At 36.8% G+C, this 23,537-nt stretch overlaps 1 protein-coding gene across 1 annotated transcript; it reads left to right on the plus strand.

The window, feature by feature from the left end:
* The first annotated feature begins 3,092 nt into the window (after positions 1-3,092).
* LOC126061052 (olfactory receptor 150-like) lies at positions 3,093-4,046 on the plus strand. The gene has a single exon (XM_049857428.1). It carries the CDS (start codon positions 3,096-3,098, stop codon positions 4,044-4,046), a length of 951 nt encoding a protein of 316 aa, XP_049713385.1. The 5' UTR covers positions 3,093-3,095.
* The last annotated feature ends 19,491 nt before the right edge of the window (positions 4,047-23,537 follow it).

A 23,537-nucleotide genomic window follows, 5' to 3' on the forward strand; every position in this document is an offset into this window, starting at 1 on the left:
ACAAGTTGTGGGATTGTTAAGCAAAGTCATAAAACAATATTGCATTAATAGTTTAATGAAAAGCTAGTTTATTCTGTAAACCTTCATCTAAAACACAATTTAAAAAAGAGAGAAAAAAAAATGTGGCTTTGAGAATTTTGTAGTCCATAAAACAGTTTATTTTTTGTCTTAAAAGCATTATTATTTCATGTTAAATTTATTATACTGTTTAAGGTATGACATATCTAAGGATAACTTAAGAATTATAAATAATGCTATATTCATCATATCAGTGTCTTCATTGTATCAAAGAGAAGCTCTGCAGTGATACAACTCCATAAAAGACATTTACCAATCCCTAAGACATTTTAATTGGAAAATTACACATCATTTTTTATTGTTCTCAGAAGCACATCTAATAAGCTAGCAACATTTTTGGTAGCAAATCACACTTTATTTTTCAAAATAAGTCAAATAATTGTGTTCCTGAGAAGGTAAACATTTTTTCCTGGTACTATTTCAAAACTCTAGACAAATCACTTTTAAATCATAATTTTGCAGTGTTCTGATATTATCTAAAACTAAAAACCTTTCACTCTAGAAAGTTTCCCTCACAATCATGGGTAAACTTTACTCCTGTAGACAAGAAGCTTCAACAACAAGAGAAAACTATTTCTTATTAACAAACAAAAAAATACTTTCAAAGTGTATGTATTTAAAATTTTCAAGGACTTTAGTTTTCATAATAATCCACAAAGTAGTAAACATGTGAAAATTGCCAATAGCAAAGATTGAGATTGTAATAACCTTGGTCATTAGTGTTTTACTTGAATAATCTTGGAACATGAAAGCAGAGGAGTCCATAGAAGATGTAATTTTGGCTTTATATTTGCTTGTTTTCATGTATCACTTGCACAGTGTAAGCACAAATACCTTCAGCAAACATTTATTGCCAAATTGACAATTTGAGAAAGATAATGGCTTTTTGATTGATTACAAGTTGTGAACTTTGTTATGTCCCTTTATCCATCCACCATTCGTTGAGCAATTTGAGCATGGATAGATGACAACTGTAAGATTCACCACTGTGGGATTCAGTCTACATGCTTGTCTAATTAGAATCACACAAGAATGTTAATTATTAATATCATAATTTTTCCAGCTCTTATGTGCTTTGAATGTAGCATGTATTTTGCACGATTTTTTTTTTTTTTGCTTTTAGCCAATTGGTATTTCCAGGAGATATAAGTGTTAGTACAAGTCTTTTACTATTACTTTTATTTCCCATAGTTATGTGAAATTTATCTGTACTATTAGGAAACCATCATCCACAACTATACTGAAAATCCACTGTCTCCTAGAATAACTCACTTAAGTCTCTCAAGTTTCACTTTTTTCATCTATGGAATGGGAATAATAAGCTCATAATACACAGGGTTGCTAGGGAAAATATATTAAATAATATTTATGAAGTGCCTAGATAGTTCTAATCACATGGTAAGCACTGAATAATACTACCCTATTTTTTATTATAATAAATAATAATATAATCCTCACATTCATTCTTATCTCCACACTCTTTTCCTTGTTTCTGATAAATCATCAATCTTTTTATGATATCTTTATCATCTTTTTCTTTTGAACATAGAACTGTCATCGCAGTATCCCAATCCAGGGACTCATCAACTTCCTTCAAAACTCACGTCTCAGAGATATAGACATTGTTTCTGCTTTTTAATGCCATTGAGGAAGTGATAAAAGATCTGAGCTGAAGGTGAGTGTGAAATACAAGACAACATGCATATGACATGCAAAGACAACATGGGCAAAATACCACATAAGATTTCCATCCTGTAGCCATGGTCCCCTGGAACAAAAGCTCCAAGGGTCTTGGACCATGCCAGGTTACACGAGAGTATGTAGCACATGGTGTTTTGGGAAAGAATGAGTTTTACCTTCAGTCATCGGAACTTCTGACTTCTCCTCATTAGAAAACACACTTCCTTCCTGGATGTGGGGTTCAGCTTGAGAAATATACTTAATGCTAGCCATTCAGTTACTTCCCAGAGCCTCTATTTCCATATTTTTAAATTGTTGCCAGTAGACAAGGTACTCTTTAAAGGGAAACCAGCCTGCATCAGTGATCAGTACATTATTTTTATACTTTAACATTCACCTCACATTAATTGCAGTAAATGTGTCTCTAAAATGATAAAGAGGTAAGACTGGAGAGCAGAAATGACGAGCTAAAAGAAGAAACAGAAGGTGAAATGGTGAAGGACCCATATATAGCCACATAAGCCTTCTCTCATATAGTGATCACTTGTTTATAATATGCCTAACTATGGGCAAATATATGATCACTATGAGCCAAATATATAAAATAAGTATACTAGTAATTGCTGTGGAATCCCTGCATAGTGCAAATGGTTAATGAGCCTCAGAAGTAAGTCCTGCTGATCTACTTCCAAAAAATCAGTCTTTGAAAACCTTGTGGAGCATAGTTTTGCTCTGACACACACGAGGTCCACATGAGTCAGAATCAACTTCACGGTAACAGGTACTTGTTTCCTGGTAGCATTTGTTCTACAGAAGAGTTGAGAGGATTTCAAATAAGGCATGGAAGGTACTTTGTTGTTGTCACTGTTGTTAGGTGCCACTGAGTCTATTTTCAACTCATATCGATCCCATGTGATAGAGTAGAACTACTCCATATGGTCTTCTAGGGTGTAATCTTTACTTTAGCAGATTTTCAGGTCTCTCGCCAGCAAAGCTACTGGGTGGGTTTGAACTGCCAACCTTCCGGTTAGTAGTCCAATGCTAAACCATTGTACCACCTTGGTCAGAACACTCAATATTCTAAGTTATCAGAACAGATCTTCGGATGTTCAGAGACTGTTCAGAAATAAAAACAAACAATAAAAAGATGTAATTCCATCTGGTGTTTATTTGCATGACCCATAATCCTAGAGTATTTAACTTCCAACATAGAGCAGGGACAGGGAGAGAGAACTGGAGATACCTAATTGATAAGACTTGCATCTGTTTCACACTGCATGAATAAACACCTACTTCAAATTTCTTCTTCTCTTCCTCCATAGATTTCCCAGAGGAAAATGACAGCAGGAAATCACTCCACAGTGACTGAGTTCATCCTTGAGGGGCTAACAGACAAACCAGAATTCCAGCTGCCCCTCTTTCTTTTCTTCCTGCGAGTCTATGTGATCACACTGGTGGGGAATCTGGGCATGATCACACTGATTGTGCTCAGTTCTCACCTGCACACTCCCATGTACTATTTCCTCAGCAGTTTGTCCTTCATTGATCTCTGCTATTCCACTGTCATTACCCCCAAAATGCTGGTGAACTTTGTGACAGAGAAGAACACAATCTCCTACCCTGAATGCATGACTCAGTTCTACTTCTTCATTTTTTTTATTGTATCAGAATGTCATATGTTAGGTGTTATGGCTTATGATCGTTATGTTGCCATCTGTAATCCATTCCTTTACAATGCCACCATGTCTTGTCAGGTCTGCTCCCGGTTGGTAGGTGAAGTATACATGATGGGCTTGATTAGTGCCACAGTTAATACAGGTTGCATGCTAAGAGTGGTTTTCTGCAAGGCTAAAATAATCAGCCTTTACTTTTGTGATGTTTTCCCACTACTGGAGCTCTCCTGCTCCAGCACTTATATCAATGTAGTGGTAGTTTTTTGCTTCAGTGCATTTAATACTCTTGCACCAACCTTGATTGTCCTTGGCTCCTATGCCTCCATCATTGCCAGCATCCTGCGAATTAGCTCCACTGAGGGCAGGTCCAAAGCCTTCAGGACATGTAGCTCCCACATTTTGGCTGTTACAATCTTCTATGGTTCTGCAGCATTCACGTACCTGCAGCCATCAAATGTCAGCTCCATGGACCAAAGCAAAGTGTCTTCTGTGTTTTACACCATTATTGTGCCAATGCTCAGCCCCCTGATCTACAGCCTGAGGAATAAGGATGTCAAAGTTGCTCTCAATAAAATCATTGAGAAAAGACTATTTTGCATTAACAAAGATTTATAAATCTTGGTGAAGACTCAGTATGAAAGAAGTCCAGACACTGCAACATATATACAGAAGTAGTGACATTATTGCCAACACTTGATTATTTGGAAGACAGTTCCCAAGGATAAGACTGGATTCATAGTGTCATATGGAAGGCTATCTGTCACATGGCGGGCAATGTCAATTCTAGGAAGGCCCAGATGTCACCCCTAGTAATCCATATTACCTCTAATCTTTTATTTTATTTAGTCTTCAAAAGCCTTCATGTGGGGAGATTATAATTTACATACATGGGGATTTGGCACTTTGTTAGGTGAGGCTTAGCTATCATAATTCATAGAATGATCTCTTTGGTCTATATCCTTTGATCTTCTGAATAGCTTGTGTTTTGGCCCTTGTTTCTAATAAGTGTACAAATAAAATTTTCAGGAAAAAATTGATCTCTAAAGTAAATAATTTTTAACCATTTCAAATCTACAAAGTCCATTCCTACTAGTGACTAAGTGCAGAAAACTGTATTAAGAAATATGGGGGCAGATGATACATGGTAGGACATAATTCCTGCCCACAAGATGGTAACTCTATGGTGGAAGAGATTGATAGACTAATCAGGGCTGAATACGTTAAGTGTATTTTTACTTGTTTTTATACAACGTTTTTCTTCACAGTTTTAGTATTTTACTGCCACCTCCATTTCCCCGAGAATCCTGTATTCTTTTTCCCCTGTTTCTAAAATATTTTTCTTTTTGTCCATATTATAGAATCAGACATGTAGAAGTGACATTTTTTTGACTATGCATTGAAATCATATGAATGAGTTATTCATGTTTGGTGGCTTCAAACCCCTGACCTTTCAGTTAATAGTCTGGTGCTTTACCCCATTGTGCAACCAAGACTCCTTATATAATTATTAATTAGCATAATTTTCTACAGGTTTTATGTATTACATTGTACTAAATGTGTGCCTTTCCCACTCTAATTTTAAAAAATGACATAAAAATTAACAGATTAGTAGAAGTACCCCATAGATTTTCCAGGGAGCACCTGGCAGATTTGAACTGCTGACCTTTTGGTTAGCAGCCGTAGCACTTAACCACTACACCACCAGGGTTTCCAAACAGATTAAAGGCCACATCAATCATTAATTAAAACATTTAAGGTAAACTCAATTAAGCAAATGATTGCAATTACTTTATCTATTATTGTAATTATTATATGATGAGATAACACTTAATAAATCTTTTGATGAATATTTAAAAATATAGATTTTATACTTAGCAATGTAATTCAGTCTTTATAGATAATTTAAATAATCTTTATAATGCATATGTTTCCAGTTTTTTAAAACAATTTTCTTTTACTTTTAAAAGAAAAAAAGCATTATCTCTCCATGGTAGGCATGTTAGGAACTCAAAGCAATATCTGCAAGATGCTTTCATTCAGCCTCCAAATTAAAATATTCCAAGTATTATTGTTTGATGTGTACATCTTAATGTTTAAATAGTGTTAGCAGAGATCATTGCAGGGGAGTACCTTTTAAATCTTATATCTTAGGTCGTTTTCTTTTCTCGGTGGGAAATCCATCTAGAAAATATATTTCATCCATGTCTTCGACATTTCCTGAAATTTTGAATGTTTAAAAATACAAATAGATTACCATGAAGCTCACTGGAGCTCTAACAATGTCTGTCACATCTTAATAATCCAGAATGAAACAAGAACAATAAATTACACTTATGTGAGAATATTAAATACTTGAGAGCCAATGGATAAAAGGGGAAATTCTACTTGTTTAGTTTCCCAAGATTTGATACCTGTGAGATATGAATCTAGTGGGAGGTTATTATGATTATTTATTTCTAATCAGACACATAGCATCTATACCCAGAAATTAAATTCTCTCTGTTATATCAACCAACCAATGCAAAGGGCCTTGGGCATCAGTATCGTGAAATCAAGACTAGTGACTGATAATAATTGCCAAAGGAGACTTTTAAGTTATGTGTCACACATCATCAATGAGTACTGCAAGGTTAGTATTCAGAACTATCCAACAGGATCATCAGAATTATTTTCCTCTCCAGAACAAAGGAGGGAAAAATGTACAGAGCAGAACTCTTTAGGAAGAAGGAGGTTTATGTTGAATCCCAGTCTTTGACTTTTAGAATATTAGATTCCTCTGCTCTAGCCTTCATCCCAATGTACTTAATGATGAACATAACTGATTATGTATCTCTACTTGTCCTCTGTCTTAGTTAACTAGTGCTGGCATAACAGAAATACCACAAATGGATGGCTTTAACAAACAGAAATTTATTTCCTCACAGTTTAAGAGGCTAAAAGTCCAAATTCAGGCTGGCAGCCTTAGGGGAATGTTTTCCTTCTCTTTTGTCTCTGGAGGAAGGTTCTTGTCTTTTCTTATCTTCTGCTCCAGGGCGATCTTCTTCTTCTGACTTGGCATCTCTCTCCCCCCATCTCTGCTCCTCTGGCTTGCTTAATCTCTTTTACATCTCAGAAGAGATTGATTCAACATAAGCTTGCCCTAATCCTGCCTCATTAACATAACAGAGACAATCCATCCCCAACTAGGATTATAACCACAGACATAGATGTTAGGATTTATAACACGTATTTTGGGAGGATATTTTTTTTTATAGTTCAATCCATGGCATCCTCACTCTAATATTCACACACAGGTTTCCTTATCATCTCCCTGTCCTCTCCATTATAAAATTATGGCAAACACTGTTTGCACATTTCAGTCCAGGCACAGATATAACTCTGTTTACTGATACTTAGTCTGTGTTAACTTACTTCTAACCTTCTTTCAGAGATTTCATTTAGCACATTTTTATTGAGACTCATTATATGCAAGTCATTGTGCTAGGCACTTTTTTAGTTTACAGTCTAGAGAAGAAGAAAAACCAGTAAATAAATAATGGTAAGTAATACAGAATTAAATGATTAAGTGCTAACTGTAAATGTAAACAAATTCATGGCGATATAGAAAATGGTCTTATTAACTTGGTTCTTCTGCTGTGCCTTAAATATTATATTAGTTTTTATAGGAAGAAGAGGTGGAAGAAGAAAGTTGAGGAACCATGATGAGTCAAAACCAAGAGCCTACCAAACACCCTTTTGTGGAAGAGCCAAAATATGCAATATTGTTGGTAAATAAAACAAAAAGTTTATAATAAAAGTAATCTTTGAATGGCATGAAAATTGGTCTGAACTTTATTTATAGACCATGGAGAATATTGATGACTTTTAAGAGTTTAATAATCAGTAAATTAATTGTAAATCTCTGTATTATTATGTGTATTAATGTACAAAGGACCAGCAGGAAAGTGATGCTAAGAAAATAAATTACAGCCATGATTATGGAAATGAAAATGTTGGGCAAATGAAAGCTATTTTAGAGAGAAACTCAATAGATTGCAATTAAAACAACGCTGACATTTATGAAGTTCTTGCCAATAGCCAATAACTGTATTAAGTATCTTCCAGGTGTCACTTTATTTAGCTTTCACATCACATCCAGGACATAGATATTAACATTTGCTTTTTTTTTTTTTTCTAGAGGTTTGGAGAGTGGTAATACTCTGCCCAAGGTTACAGAGCAAGCACATGTTGAGATTTGAATGCAAGACTGTCTAACAATAGCCCGTTGCTGTCAACTCAATTCCAAGTCATAGCAACGGTATAGCACAGAGTAGAACTGCTCCATATGGTTTCCAAGGATTGGGATTGGATTGGATTCAAACTGCTGACTTTTTGGTTAGCAGCTGAGCTCTTAACCATTGTTCGTCTAACAATAGTCAGATTAAATTTATACAATCATGAAATACTGGAATTGAAAGAGGTATTGAAGATGATATATCTAATGTTTATCTAGTGCTTTTGTCCTTGAACTATATAAGCGCTAAGTGATAATTCAGGCTATGCTTGAACAGTTCTAATTGTGAGTACATGGCTGCACACTAAGGCATCTGATTTCATTTCTGGGTGTGTCTCACTGCCAGAATGTTCTCACTTGTGCTGAAACAAAATTTATCTCTGCATGGTTTCCAGCAGTTAGTTTCACTTCAACCTTTTTAAGACATGTAAAAAAAAAAGTCCAAAAAACCAAAAAATCAATTGTTATAGAGTCGATTTTGACACCTAGTGACACTATAAGACAAAATAGAAGTGCCCCATAGGGTTTCCAAGGCTGTAATCTGTACAGAGTCGATTGCCACATTCAAAAGTCTGAAACCACCAATGACAGGAATGGAATGGGAGCAGTGTTGTAGCAAGTAAAAATGATCAAGGAAGTTTTCCATAAACAGAATTAAATACTGCTTGGCTTGCCATGTCATTTGGTGGGCAAGTCAGACTTACAGGGTGTATGATGTTGCACTCATATCTATTTATTCAATAGAAAATAAAAGGACATTAAATATGCAAAAATATCAGTAACTAAGGAATTGAAATAATGTATCAGGATATAGAAAATATATACATATATATAATAGTGTATTAAGGGAAATATATGATTCATAATTAATTGAATTCCTTTATTATGGAAAAATTAAAATTATACTAAAAGGATATTTAAAAGAGTTTTTTTGTAGTGATGGAAAAATGGTAGTTTTTTTTTCCCCCTTCTTTATATTTTTCTAAAAATAGAAAATAATCACATTGTATCTAAAATTGATCTTTTGTCAAATTTCAAATTTTATTCTTTATTTATGATTGGAAAACTAATGCATGAAATTTGAAAATAGAGAAATCATAAGGAAGAAAGCAAAAAGTTCTCATAATCACACAGACTTTCATGATTAGGTTCAATGTTGTGTTTATGGTCTTTCTTTTGTAAACTAGAAATTTAAAAATGAAATGGAATAAATAAATACTAATATCCTAGGCACTAGTGAGCTGAAATGAACTGGTATTAGCCATTTTGAGTCACACAATCATATGGTCTGCTATGCCACGTATGACAAAGAAAAATAGCATTCACTTCATTGTGAAAAAGAACGTTTTGAGATCTATCCTGAAGTACAATGCTGTCAGTGACATGATAGTATTCAAAGGCCTACAAGGAAGACCAGTTAATAAGACTATTCTTCAAATTTATGCACCAATCACTAAGGCCAGAGATGAAGAAATGAAGATTTTTACCAAGCTTTGCAATATGAAATTTATCAAACAGGCAATCAGGATTCACAAATAATGACTGGTGATTGGAATGTGAAACTTGGGAACAGGGAGGATCAGTAGTTGGAAAATATGGCCTTGGTGACAGAAATGATGCTGGAAATCACATGATAGAATTTTGTAAGACCAGCAACTTCAATGAAAATACCTTTTTTGAGCAACATAAAGGGTAACTCTACATTCAGACCTGGCTGGACAGAATACAGAGGAATCAAATCTGCTACATTTTGGAAAGAGGAGAAGGAAAAGCTCAATATCATCAGTCAGAACGAGGTGAGGGGTCAACTGCAGAACAGACTCTCAATTGCTGATATTCAAGTTCAAGGTGAAGCTGAAGAAAATTAGAGCAAGTCCAGGAGGAGCCAAAGCACAACCTTGAGTACATCCCACCTGAATCTGGAGACCATCTCAAGAATAGATTTGATACACCGAACACTAATGACTGACGATCAGACAAGCTGAGGACTGACTCCAAGGACATGATACCTGTAGAAAGCAAGAGGTCATTAAAAGGACAAGAAAGAAAGAAAAGGCCAAAATGGATGTCAGAAAAGACTCTGAAACTTGCTTTTGAACATTGAGTAGCTAAAGCAAAAGGAAGAAATGATGAAGTAAAAGAGCTGAACAGAAGATTTCAAAGGGCGGCTCAAGAAGACAAAGTGAAATATAATGACATGTGTGAAGACGTGGAGTTTGAAAACCAAAAGGAAAGAACATGGGTAGCATTTCTCAAATGAAAGACCTGAAGAAAAAATTTAAGCCTTGAGTTGCAACACTGAGAGTCTCTATGGGCAAAATACTGAATGATGCAGGACACATCAAGAGAAGATGGAAGGAATACACAGAGTCACTATACCAAAAAGAACTGGTCAACACTCAACCATTTCACGAGGTGGCATATATCAAGAACCTGTGGCACTGAAGGAAGAAATTCAAGCTGCACTGAAAACACTCGCAAAAAACAAGTCTCCAGGCATTGATGAAATACCACTAGAGACATTTCAAAAAGCATATGGAGCTCTGGAAGTGCTCATTTGTCTATGCTAAGTAATTTGGAAGAGAGCTACTTGGCCAGCAGGCAGAAAGAGATCCATATTTGTGCCTGTTCCAAAGAAAGCTGATCCAACCAAATGCAGAAATTATCAGTTTTGCTGATGATCATTGAAAACTGGCTGCAGCAGTACTTGACAGGGAACTACCAGAAATTCAAGTTGAATTCAGAAGAGCATGTGGAACCACGGATATCATTGCTAATGTTAGACGGATCTTGGCTGAAAGCAGAGAATACCAGAAAGGTGTTTATCTGTGTTTTATTGATTATGAAAAGGCATTCAACTGTGTGGATCATAACAAATTATGGATAACATTGCAAATAATGGGAATTCCAGAACACTTAATTGTGCTAATGAGAAACCTGTACATAGACCAAGATGCAATCGTTCAAACAGGATAAGGGGATACCGCATGGTTTAAAATCAGGGAAGGCATGCATCAGTGTTGTATTCTTTGCCATACTTATTCCATCTGCATGCTGGGCAAATAACCCCAGAAGCTGGACTATATGAAGAATAATGAGACATCAGGATTGGAGGAAGATTCATTAACAACCTGTGATATCCAATGGCACAACCTTGCTCTCTAAAAGTGAGGAGGACTTGAAACACTTACTGACAAAGATCAGAGACCACAGCCTTCAGTAGCGATTGAACCTCAACATAAAGAAAGAAAAATCCTCACTTCTGGACCAATAAGCAACATTATGATAAAGAGAGAAAAAATTGAAATTGTCAAGGATTTTTTTTTTTTTTTTTTTTTGCTTGGTTCACAATCAATGCCCAGGGAAGCAGCAATCAAGAAATCAGTCGACGTATTGCATTGGGCTAATCTACTACAAAAGACCTCTTTAAAGTGTTTAAAAAAGCAAAGGTGTCACTTGGAGGGCTAAGGATAGTGAAACTGAACCAAGCCATGGTATTTTCAATTGCCTTATATATATGGAAAAGCTGGACAATGAACACAGAAGACTGAAGAAGAATTGATGCCTTTGAATTTTGGTGTTGGCAAAGAATACGGAATATAGCAGGGACTTCCCGAAGAACAAACAAAATGAATCTGTCTTTGAAGAATGCTCCTTCGAAGCCAGGATGCCTAGACTTAGTCTCACCTACTTTGGACATGATATCAGCAGGGACCATTCCCTGCAGAAGTACATCATGCTTTGTAAAGTAGTAGAGGGTCAGTGGAAGAGGAAGACCCTCAACTAGATGGACTGACACAGTGGCTGGAACAATGGGCTCAAACATAACAAAGATTTTGAGGATGATGCAGGACCAGGCAGTGCTTCCTTACTGTTGTAGGTAGGGTATCTATGAGTCAGAACTGACTTGACAGCATTTAATAGCAAAAACAAATTTTCCTTTTCATACTTGACTTTTCCACAAATCAACCCAAACTACTTTATAATTCTCCAAAATAATTTAACAATATAGCTTGGATTCTCCAGGACAATTCTATCTTAAAATATTCTGTTGCTATGTTAGTCTATGTGTCACACATTATGCTTGATCCAAGACCCTGTTGACTCTGGGTCTTGGTATCTTCCCTACCATATACAATGGAATCAAGTACTACTAAGATCAAGAAGTTCATATAAGATCAGAATGGCCCTTATAGCAGTATATCTGATGTTCAACTTCAGCAAGTTGTGAGAAGGGTTTGAGGTATACTACAAGTTCTGATATGTGGTTATACTTAGGATGCCATGAAAACTATTGGTAACTGGCACATAGTGTTCATGACAATTTTGGAACCAATAATCATCACGGGAAAGTGCTTGTATTCAGTGTGGCTAAACTGAATGCCTCATGCGTTTTCTTAACGTTCCATTGACGATTGTGTACTTAGGTAAAAGGGAAGTAACAAATATGGAATATCTTAGATTTTAGACAGTACACTTTAATTTTATATTGAATCTGAAATAGATTTATACCGACCTTCAAGCCGTGGTCATAAAAGCATTTTCTTACGTTTCGATTCTTAGCAGCCCTAGGAGCTGGAGAACACAGAATTTCCCTTGGGCAGATGTGTCAGTCACGGAATCCGATTCTTTCTCTTTAGCTTCTCAGGTTCCTGTAATATGAGAAAAACGATGACTGCATTGGGCCCTGTGCCTCCAGGCTGCATGTAGACAAACCTTTTTTTTTTTTTTTTTAATCACAACAGGTGACCGTGAAATGAAAAGATGGATGCCTGGATGATCACAGTGACTCCACTTGTGAACTACCCCACCAAACCGAAAGCAAATCAGTGCACGCAGTCCCCATTGCAAGCCCTGAGCTGACTGGAGGGTGGAAGGAGGGCTGATCAAGAATCAGGAACTCACTTTTATTGTCTTGCTTTCTGGGCTTGTACTTTAAAAGAATGAGGTGTGCGGACATCTCTTTTGGCTCTTCGAATCTCCCCTGTCTGTCCCTTCTGATCTGTTTCTCTGCACTAAGAGGGCCAGTATGGTTGTCTTCTTCTTCTTCTTCCTAGCCTATATCAGCTCTACAAATAGTGAAGATTGAGGCAGCATATTGGATCTGTGATACTGTCTAATTATGTCAGTGATGAGTGAAGATAAAGTTCTCCTTCCAACTCTTCGTAATCTGCAAACTGTGCTGTATTGCCCCCTGGTGGAAGTAAAATCACCCTCAGTCTTAGTACACCAGGACCTACTGCTGTGGAGTCGATTTCGACTCATAGTGACCCTATAGGACAGAGTAGAACTGCCCCATATAGTTTCCAAGCAGCACCTGGTGGATTCGAACCGCGACTTTTTGGTTAGCAGCCATAGCCCTTAACCACTAGGCCACCAGGAGTAAGGATTCGCCCTGGCTTTAGGGATCATGGCGGTGTTTGTGTTTGGGTGGGTGGGGGTAGGGGAAGAAATTTGTTTTGTAAGGTACTTGAGAATTTGGAAGAGATGACAATATCTGCATAAAAATTTGTGTACACAGACATTTGTCAATATGTTACTTATTAGATTTGTAATATTGGAAACAATAGAAATATTGAACAATGATATTAAATAAAGTCACTGCCATGGAGTGGATTCCTACTCATAGCGACAACACAGGACAGAGTAGAAATGTCCCACTGGGTTTCCGAGGGTGTAAATCTCTATGGAAGCTAACTGCTCCCTTGGAGGATCTGGTGGGTTCCAACCACCGACCTTTTGGTTAGCAGCGGAGCACTTTAAGCACTGTGCCCTCAGGGCTTTAAGATAAAAAATAGTTATATCTAATTAGTTGGATTGTGGGCATTTCTTCTAATATACATTACTGAATGAATTTCTTATAATTACTATGTGTGATTATTTCTGTAATCTGATAAAATTAATTTTATTTCTTTAAGTGTTAAAGCTACTGAATAAAGTTAAATGTTTTTAAAAAATCAGTTTTACCAATTCGTTTCAAAGCACCTATGATGTTACTCTCTTGCTGTAGAATCTTTCACTGTCTTCCTATTAACTTTAGAGTAAAACCTAAATTCTAATACATATACAATGATTTTTATAATCTGAGTGGCATATAATCTAAATGGCAACCTCATTTTATATTTTTCTTTTCCTCCTTACACTCCCAAATTACCAATTTATTTGTCATTCTCCCAGAACAGAATCTATCACATGTTAGTGTCTTTGGATACGCTGCCCCCATCCTCTGGAATGCAAGTCACTCTACTTTCATCTGTCAAAATTCCTCTGCAGAAAGTCTGTCTGACCTGATTCCCACAAGATACACAGGCTGTGTTTCCTTTGTGCTCTAATTGTAGAAGGTGAATACCATGGTATTGCTCACGGTACATTATATTTTGCTTTCTGAGTTTCCTGAGGGTCAAAGGTGTGCTTCTGATTTCTGTATGTTACTCTTCACAACATGTGCTGGGTTCACAGAAGGAACTCAATAATTGGAGGAAGAGGAATTACACATTATTGAATAGTGGGAGAAGACAAAATTTAATATGTTTCAGATTTTTCAGATGATAATATAAAAATTACATATAGATAAAATTGAATAGAAAAAAGCAACATACCAATATAATAAATTCAAATATATAATATAGTTCACACAAGAGAAAACTCAAATAGTTAATACACATAGATGCTCAACTTCACTGTTAATATTTTTTAAATATACTGAACAGTGTGATACTGTGGTACCATTTTATATCTACTTAATTAGCAAAATAATATTAAAAGATCAAAATACATAATAAAAAGGCTCCAGAAATCCTGCAACATTCATAAATCATGGAAGCATTTCTCTATTCATGCATTCATTCAACTTTTATTTATTATCTATTCTATAATGGGCATAGTGACAGGAGCTGGGGTTATGAATTGAATTAGATATCGGCCGTGCCCTCAAGGAGATTATTGCAATGATATACGAACAGACAGGTTTTATGAGAGCATTGAAGAGTGGTATTTATATCAAAATAGGGGCAATATTAGGAAAAAAAATCCAATGACAAGAGAAACCTTAAATTAATTAATAAACTTCCCTGTGAGCAAGCTTAATGAAAGCACAGAGGAATAAAGTAGAATGATTCACTCAAGGCCTAAAAATATATTGGTACATTCTTTAGAAAAATAATTTTAGAAAAGAATCGAGAATAATAAATATGTTCATACACTTTGACTTAGTAAGTTTTGTGTTGGGAAATTCTGATACTAAAGCATTCCAATGGACAAAGTATAATGCCAGTTCATTTTTAAAGCCATAGGAAAAGGAAACAGCTTAAATATCCAGAGATGGACATTTATTAGGTCAATTATAGCATACTGAATTAATACAAACTTGAAATGGGTCTCAATATTACTGCCTATTAAAATCATGTAGCAGCATGGGAAAAGTTTATTAAATGAGGTAAGGTAAAAAGATCCATACATTACATTTATGTGACCAGCTTGTGAATACAGTTTTTTTTTCTAGAAGTTTTATAGCCTCATTTTTTATGATGCTTTGATCTATGATCCATTTCATATTAATTTTTGTTTAGCATCTGGCATAAAGGTTGAGGTTCACTTTCTCTCCAAATGGATTGGATACTGAGTTGTTCCAGCACAATCTGTTGAAAAGTTTTCTTTTCCTACTGAATTGCTATAAGGCTTTAATCAAAAATCAATTGGCTATAGCTGAACGGGCCTATGTTGGGCCTTCTCTTCTATTTCACTGACCTAGTTGTCTCTCCTTATGCCACTTCCATGCTGCATTGTATAAAAAAAAAAAAAAAAAAAGCATTGTATATGGCTGCTTTATAGAGAATCTTTGGTTCAGCAGTCTGTCTTTCAACTTTGTTCTTTTTCAATATTGTCTTGCTCTTCTAGATCCTTTACAGTATCAATTTCAAAGCCTGCACAAAGTTCTATTAAGAAATGAAACAGCTACTAGGGTGGGTAATTTAGACTCCTTAGACTATATAGATGAACTTTGAGGAGTAAGGATCTTAACTTATCGAACTTCCAAACCCATGAATATGCAATAGTTCTGCCATTATTCAGGTTTTCTTTAATTATTCTCAACAGTGTTCTACACTCTTCGGTGTTAAAGTCTTGCATTTCCTTTCTTATATTTACTGTTAGGTATTTGATGTTATTCCCCCATGTGTCTGTCAGTTTGTTGTACTGTGGGGGCTTGCGTGTTGCTGTGATGCTGGAAGCTATGCCACTGGTGTTCAGATACCAGCAGGGTCACCCATGAAGGACAGGTTTCAGCTGAGCTTCCAGACTAAGACAGACTAGGAAGAAGGACCTGGCAGTCTACTTCTGAAAAGCATTAGCCAGTGAAAACTTTACGCATAGCAGCGGAACCATGTCTGATACAGTGCTGGAAGATGAGCCCCCCTGGATGGAAGACACTTAAAAGATGACTGGGGAAGAGCTGCCTCCTCAAAGTAGAGTCGACCTTAATGATGTGGATGGAGTAAAGCTTTCAGGACCTTCATTTGCTAATATGGCATGACTGAAAATGAGAAGAAACAGCTGCAAACAGCCATTAATAATTCGGCCTGAAATGTACAAAGTATGAATCTACGAAAATTGGAAATCATCAAAAATGAAATGGAACACATAAACATTGATATCCTAGGCATTAGTGAGCTGAAATGGACTGGTATTGGCCATTTTGAATCAGACAAACATATGATCTACTCTGCTGGGAATGACCACTTGAAGAGGGATGGTGTTGCATTCATCATCAAAAAGAACGTTTCAAGATGTATCCTGAAGTACAACGCTGTCAGTGATAGGATAATATCTTATCACTACAAGGAAGACCAGTTAATACGACTATTATTCAAATTTACACACCAACCACTAGGGCCAAAGATAAAGAAATAGAAGATTTTTGTTAGCTGCTGCAGTCTGAAATTGATTGAACATGCAATCAAGATGCACTGATAATTACTGGTGATTGGAATGTGAAAGGTGGAAACAAAGAAGGGTCAGTAGTTGGAAAACATGGCCTTGGTGATAGAAACAATGCCGGAGATCGAATGATAGAATTTTGCAAGACCAACGACTTCTTCATTGCAAATACCTTCTTTCACCAACATAAACAGTGACATGGACCTTGCCAGATGGAACACAGAAATCAAACTGACTACATCTGTGGACAGAGATGATGGAAAAGCTCAATCTCATCAGTCAGAACAAGGTCAGGGGCTGACTGTGGAACAGATCATCAATTGCTCATATGCAAGTTCAAGCTTCAACTGATGAAAATCAGAGCAAGTCCACAAGAGCCAAAATATGACCTTGAGTATATCCCACCTAAAATTAGAGATCGTCTGAAGAACAGATTTGATGCATTGAACACTACTGAACAAAGACCAGACAAGTTGTGGAATGACATCAAGGGCATCATCCATGAAGAAAGCAAGATGTCACTGAAAAGACGGGAAAGAAAGAAAAGACCAAGATGGATGCCAGAGGAGACCCTGAAACTTGCTCTCGAATGCCAAGTAGTTAAGGAAAAGGAAGAATTGATGAGGTAAAAGAACTGAACAAAAGATTTCAAAGGGCGGCTCGAGAAAACAAAGTAAAGTATTATAATGACATGTGCAAAGAGCTGGAGATGGAAAACCAAAAGGGAAGAACACGCTCAGCATTTCTCAAGCAGAAAGAACTGAAATAAAAATTCAAGCCTTGAGTTGCAATAGTGAAGGATTCCATGGGGAAAATATAAAATGTCGCAGGAAGCATCAAAAGAAGATGGAAGGAATACACAGAGTAATTACACCAAAAAGAATTAGTTGATGTTCAGCCATTTCAAGATGTGGCATGTGATCAGGAACTGATGGCACTGAAGGAAGAAGTCCAAGCTGCTCTGAAGGTATTGGTGAAAAACAAGGTTCCAGAAATTGATGGAACATCAATTGAGATGTTCCAACAAACAGATGCAGCCCTGGAGGTGCTCACTCGTCTATGCCAAGAAATACGGAAGACAGCTTGCTGGACAACTGACTGGAAGAGATCCATGTTTACACCTATTCCCAAGAAAGGTGATCCAACCAAATGTGGAAATTATAGAACAATATCATTAATATCACACACAAGCAAAATTTTGCTAAAGATCATTCAAAATGGCTGCAGCAGCATATTGACAGGGAACTCCCAGAAATTCAGGCCAGTTTCAGAAGAGGATGTGGAACCAGGGATATCATTGCTGGTGTCAGATGGATCCTGGCTGAGAGCAGAGAATACCAGAAGGATGTTTACCTGAGTTTTATTGACTATGCAAAGGCATTTGACTGTGTGGATCATAACAAACTATGGATAACATTGCGAAGAATGGGAATTCCAGAACACTTAATTGTGCTCATGAGGAATCTTTACATAGATCAAGAGGAAGTTGTTCAGACAGAACAAGGGGATACTGATTGGTTTAAAGTCAGGAAATGTGGCCACCAGGTTTGTATTCTTTCACCATACCTATTCAATCTGTATGCTGAGCAAATAATCCGAGAAGCTTGACTATATGAAGAAGAACGGGGCATCAGGATTGGAGGAAGACTCATTAACAACCTGTGTTATGCAGATGACACAACCTTGCTTGCTGAAAGCGAAGAGAACTTGAAGCACTTACTAATGAGGATCGAAGACCACAGCCTTCAGTATGAATTACAACTTAACATAAAGAAAACAAAAATCTTCACAACTGGACCAATGAGCAACATCATGATAAACGGAGAAAAGATTGAAGTTGTCAAGCATTTCATTTTACTTGGATCCACGATGAACAGCCATAGAAGCAGCAATCAAGAAATCAAAAGACACATTGCATTAGGTAAATCCTCTGCAAAGGACCTCTTCAAAGTGTTGAAGAGCAAAGATGGTCACCCTGAAGACTAAGGTGTGCCTGACCCAAGCTATGGTATTTTCAAATGCATCATATGCATGTGAAAGCTGGACAATGAATAAAGAAGACTGAAGAATCGACGCCTTTGAATTGCAGTGTCAGCAAAGAATATTGAATTTACCATGGACTGCCAAAAGAATGAACAAATTCTTCTTGGAAGAAGTAAAACCTTAATGTGCCTTAGAAACAAGGATGACGAGGCTGTGTCTTATATACTTTGGACATGTTGTCAGGAGGGATAAGTCCGTGGAGAAGGACATCATGCTTGGCAGAGTACAGGTTCAGAGGAAAAGAGGAAGACCCTCTATGAGGTGGATTGACACAGTGGCTACAACGATGAGCTCAAGCATAACAAGGATTGTAAGGATGGTTCAGGACCGGGCAGTGTTCTGTTCAGTTGTGCATAAGGTCGCTGTGTGTCGGAGCCGACTAGATGGCATCTGACAAAAACACTGTTAGTGTATAGAAATACAATTGAACTTTCTATGTTGATCTTTGAGCTACAGCTTTGCTGAACTTTTAAATTAACTCTAATATATTTTTATGGTTTTTCCATATACAAATTTATATAATCTTTTAATAGAGATAGTTTTACCTCATGCTTTCCAATAAAACCCAAACCAAGCCCGTTGCCACCAAGTTGATTCTGACTCCTAGCAACCCTATAGCATAGAGTAGAACTTCCCTATAGACTTTCCAAGGAGCACCTGGCAGATTTGAACTGCCAACCTTTTGGTTAGCAGCTGTAGCACTTAATCACTAGGCCGCCAGAGCTCATTTTCTGACTAACTGCTCTGAACCTCAAGTATAATATTGAATACAAATGGCTAGAGTGAACATTCTTCTCTTATTCTTGATATTTGGAGGAAAGCATTCAGTTTTCAGCATTAAGTTTGATGTTAGGTGTGGGTTTTTGTTTCTTTTTTTCTTTGAAAAAAGGAATGTCTTTAAGCAGGGCATGCATTATCATATTGTTTCCAAAACTTCTAATTTCTTATATCCAGCTGACCTTCAGAATCATCAAATTTCAGCAATCTTGTAAATAATAATCACAGAGTCTTTACCTTCCAAAACAGAACAGGGATGGGGTGTGGTGGGCACCAAAGATACTAGAATGATAAGACATATCTGTTTTGCACTGCATAAATAAACACCTATCTCAAATTTCTTCTTCTCTTCCTCCATAAAATTCTCCAAGGAAAATGGCAGGAGAAAATCACTCCACAGTGACTGAGTTCATCCTCACTGGGCTAACAGAAAAGCCAGAACTCTAGCTGCCCCTCTTTCTTTTCTTTCTAGGAACCTATGTAGTCACAGTGGTGGGGAACTTGGGCGTGATCACACTGATTAGGCTCAGTTCTCACCTGCACACCCCTTGTACTATTTCCTCAACCATTTGTCCCTCATTGATCTCTACTATTCCACTGTCATTACACCTAAAATGCTGGTGAATTTTGTGATACAAAAGAACACCATCTCCTACCCTGAATGCTCTACTTCTTCATTTTTTTTTATATCAGAAGGTCATATGCTGGCTGTGATGGCATATGACTGCTATGTTGCCATCTGTAATCCATTGCTTTACAATGTCACCATGTCTTATCAGGCCTGCTCCTGGTTGGTAGTTGAGGTATATGTGATGGGCTTGATTGGTGCCACAGCTCACACAGGTTGCATGCTAAGAGTGGTTTTCTGCAAGGCTAAAATAATTAATCATTACTTCTGTGATGTTTTTCCACTATTGGAGCTCTCTTGCACCAGCACTTACATCAATGAAGTGCTTCAGTTTATTTAATATTCTTGCACCAACCTTGACCATCCTTGGCTCCTATGTCTCCATTATTGCCAGCATCCTGCAAATCTACTCCACTGAGGGCAGATCCAAAGCCTTCAGAACATGCAGCTCCCACATCACTGTTGTTACAATCTTCTGTGTTTCTGCAGCATTCTTGTACCTGCGGCCATCAAATGTCAGCTCCATGGACCAAGGCAAAGTATCTTCTGTGTTTTACACCATTATTGTGCCAATGCTGAACCCTCTTATCTACAGCCTGAGGAATGAGGGTGTCAAAGTTGCTCTCAATAACATCATTGAGAAAAGACTATTCTGCATTAGCAAATATTTCTAATACTTGGAGAAGATTCAGTAAGGAAGGAGTCCAGAGACAGCAAAATATATACACAAGTAGTGAGAGTATTGCCAAAACACAATTATTTGGAAGAAAGTTCTCAAAGACATTACTGGATTCATAGTGTCACCTGGAGGGCAGTCACAAGGAGGAATTCTAGCAAGCCTCAGAGGTCACCCATAGTAGCCCATATTACCTTAATCATGCCTTTAAAAATTTGCAAATGACTTCAGGTGAGGATATTATAATTTATATACATGGGATTTGGCACTTTGTTAGATAAGATTCATCTATCCTAATTCATAGAAAGATCCATTTGTTCTGTATTCTTTGATTTACTTAATACTTCGGATATTGGCCCTTTTTTTTTTTTTTTTACCAAAAAGTGTACAAATAAACTCCTCTGCAAGAAAGTGACCTCTAAAATAAATAATTTTCAATAATTTGCAATCTACAAAATTCAATCCCTGCAAGTTACTAAGTACCAGTAAGAACCGTAGTAAGGAATATGGGGGCAGATGATGGATGATAAGGCATAATTGCTGCCCACAAGATGATAACACTATGGTGGAAGAGATGGATAGAATAATCATGGATAAATATATTATGTGTATTTTTACTTATTTCTTCTGCAACTTTTCTTCACAGTTTTAGTATTGTATTACTACCTCCTTTTCACTGAGAATCCTATATTCATTTTTCCCTATTTCTAAAAATTTTTCTTCTCACTTATATTGAGAATCACAGATATAGATGTGATGTTCTTTGACTATGCATTGAACTCAGATGGATCACTTATCCACATGCAAAAGATAAAACTGGAAAATTGTTTTCTGTCTAATTAATTGTACCCTTCTTCCTCAAAGACTAAATATTTATTCAGGAAAACAAACTTGGTGGAATTATTTTGTAGACACTCTATAATTGTCTGGGGCTTTAAGTAAAAATTTGTGGATCTCACTCCTTACTTATTAAAGTTGTTGTTGTTGTTAGGTGCTGTTGAGTCAGTTCTGACTCATAGCGACCCTATGCACAACAGAACGAAACTCTGCCCCGTCCTGCACCATACTTAAAATCGTTGTTATGCTTGGTCTCATTGTCGCAGCCACTTTGTCAATCCACCTTATTGAGGGTCTTCCTCTTTTCCACTGACCCTGTACTTTGCGAGGCATGATGTCATTCTCCAGGGACTGATCCATCCTGACAACATGTCCAAATATATAAGACATAGTTTCTCCATCCTTTCTTAAAGGAGCATTCTGGTTGTACTTCTTCCAAGACAGATTTGTTCATTCTTTTGGCAATCCACGGTATATTCAATATTCTTTGCCAACACCACAATTCAAAGGTATCAATCTTCTTGGGTCTTCCTTATTAATTGTCCTTATTAATGAGGTAAAGTAAAATAGAAAATGTGATTCAGATGATAGTTTGGGAAGACTTCTAAGCAGTAAATTCTTTCTTTTCCCCTTTCTCAAATAACATCCATTGAATATTTTTGAATAGCAACCAGAGAACTCTTCTTAGTCCTCTTGAGAGGCAATAATCAAAAAGAAAGAAAGAAAGAAACTCAACCTGTTGCCAAGGAGTCATTCCTATTAATAACTCTCAGCAGCTCTTGCGGCACTAGCTTCCATTAGCTCCTCCTGTCAGTTGCTGAGCTCCCACATCTTCTCTTGCTGGTGGTAGAAGCACCTGGTTATATTTCCCCATCTCTCCGTAGAATGGTTCTTCAGATGCATAAAGACCAGATATCTCACTTTATTGCTAGAACCACTTCTAGATAAGAGCTCCTGGTGTGTTGTTTCTAATACCTCTGAGATTCAAAGTCTCCAAACAATTGCAGTAAGGAGAAACAAGCATAGACATCTCCAAATAACATCATGCTCTTGACTGCTCATGTCTATAAAACTATGCCCAGAGGCAGAGCACAGGGTTACTGGGCCTTTTTGGACCAAACATGAGCATTTACACCTGGTTAAAGTGTATTTTTAAAATCATCTGACTGAACTGGCATGCATAAAAATGTGCTTGCTTTGTCAGCAGCTTGCCATCAAATAGGAAACATTAATTAATACCCCAGTGTGATATCACTCTTTACCTCCCACATAAAACCACAAGTTGCAATGAGAGTGAGGTAAGGATATTTCCATCTTTGGAAACTAGGAGAAACTTCTTTCCTGGCTTTCTATGAACTAATCAGTCCTTATCTCCATATGTCATGTTTTAATACTGAAAAAAAAAAAAAAAACTGTGTATAACTACAAATCTAAACATAAAAAAAATGTGATTTATATATTTGTATATATTTATGTGTATTATATTCACAAATGTGCACTGCTTGGATATGTTTTACAAGGACTATATTATCTGTGAGTAATTTTTATTGTATTAATGCAGGCATTGAACAAACAACATTCATTGAGAAATTTTTTTTTCCTTGCAGTGATGAGTGATATGTCGAAATAACTGTTTATAAGAATCGAACATGTTTCACAGGATTTATTTATATATTAAAACTTTTTTTAAAATAATTTTTATCGTGCTTGAAGTGAAAGTTTACAAATCAAGTCAGTCTGTCACATATAAGCTTATATACACCTTACTGCATACTCCCACTTAACTCTCCCCCTAATGAGTCAGCCTGCTCCCTTCTTCCAGTCTCTCCTTTCATGACTGTTTTGCCGGTTTCTAACCCTCTCTACCCTCCCATCTCCCCTCCAGACAGGAGATGCCAATACAGACTCAAGTGTCCACCTGATACAAGTAGCTCACTC

Source organism: Elephas maximus, chromosome 17 (assembly GCF_024166365.1).
Source record: "Elephas maximus indicus isolate mEleMax1 chromosome 17, mEleMax1 primary haplotype, whole genome shotgun sequence".
NCBI lineage: Eukaryota > Metazoa > Chordata > Mammalia > Proboscidea > Elephantidae > Elephas > Elephas maximus.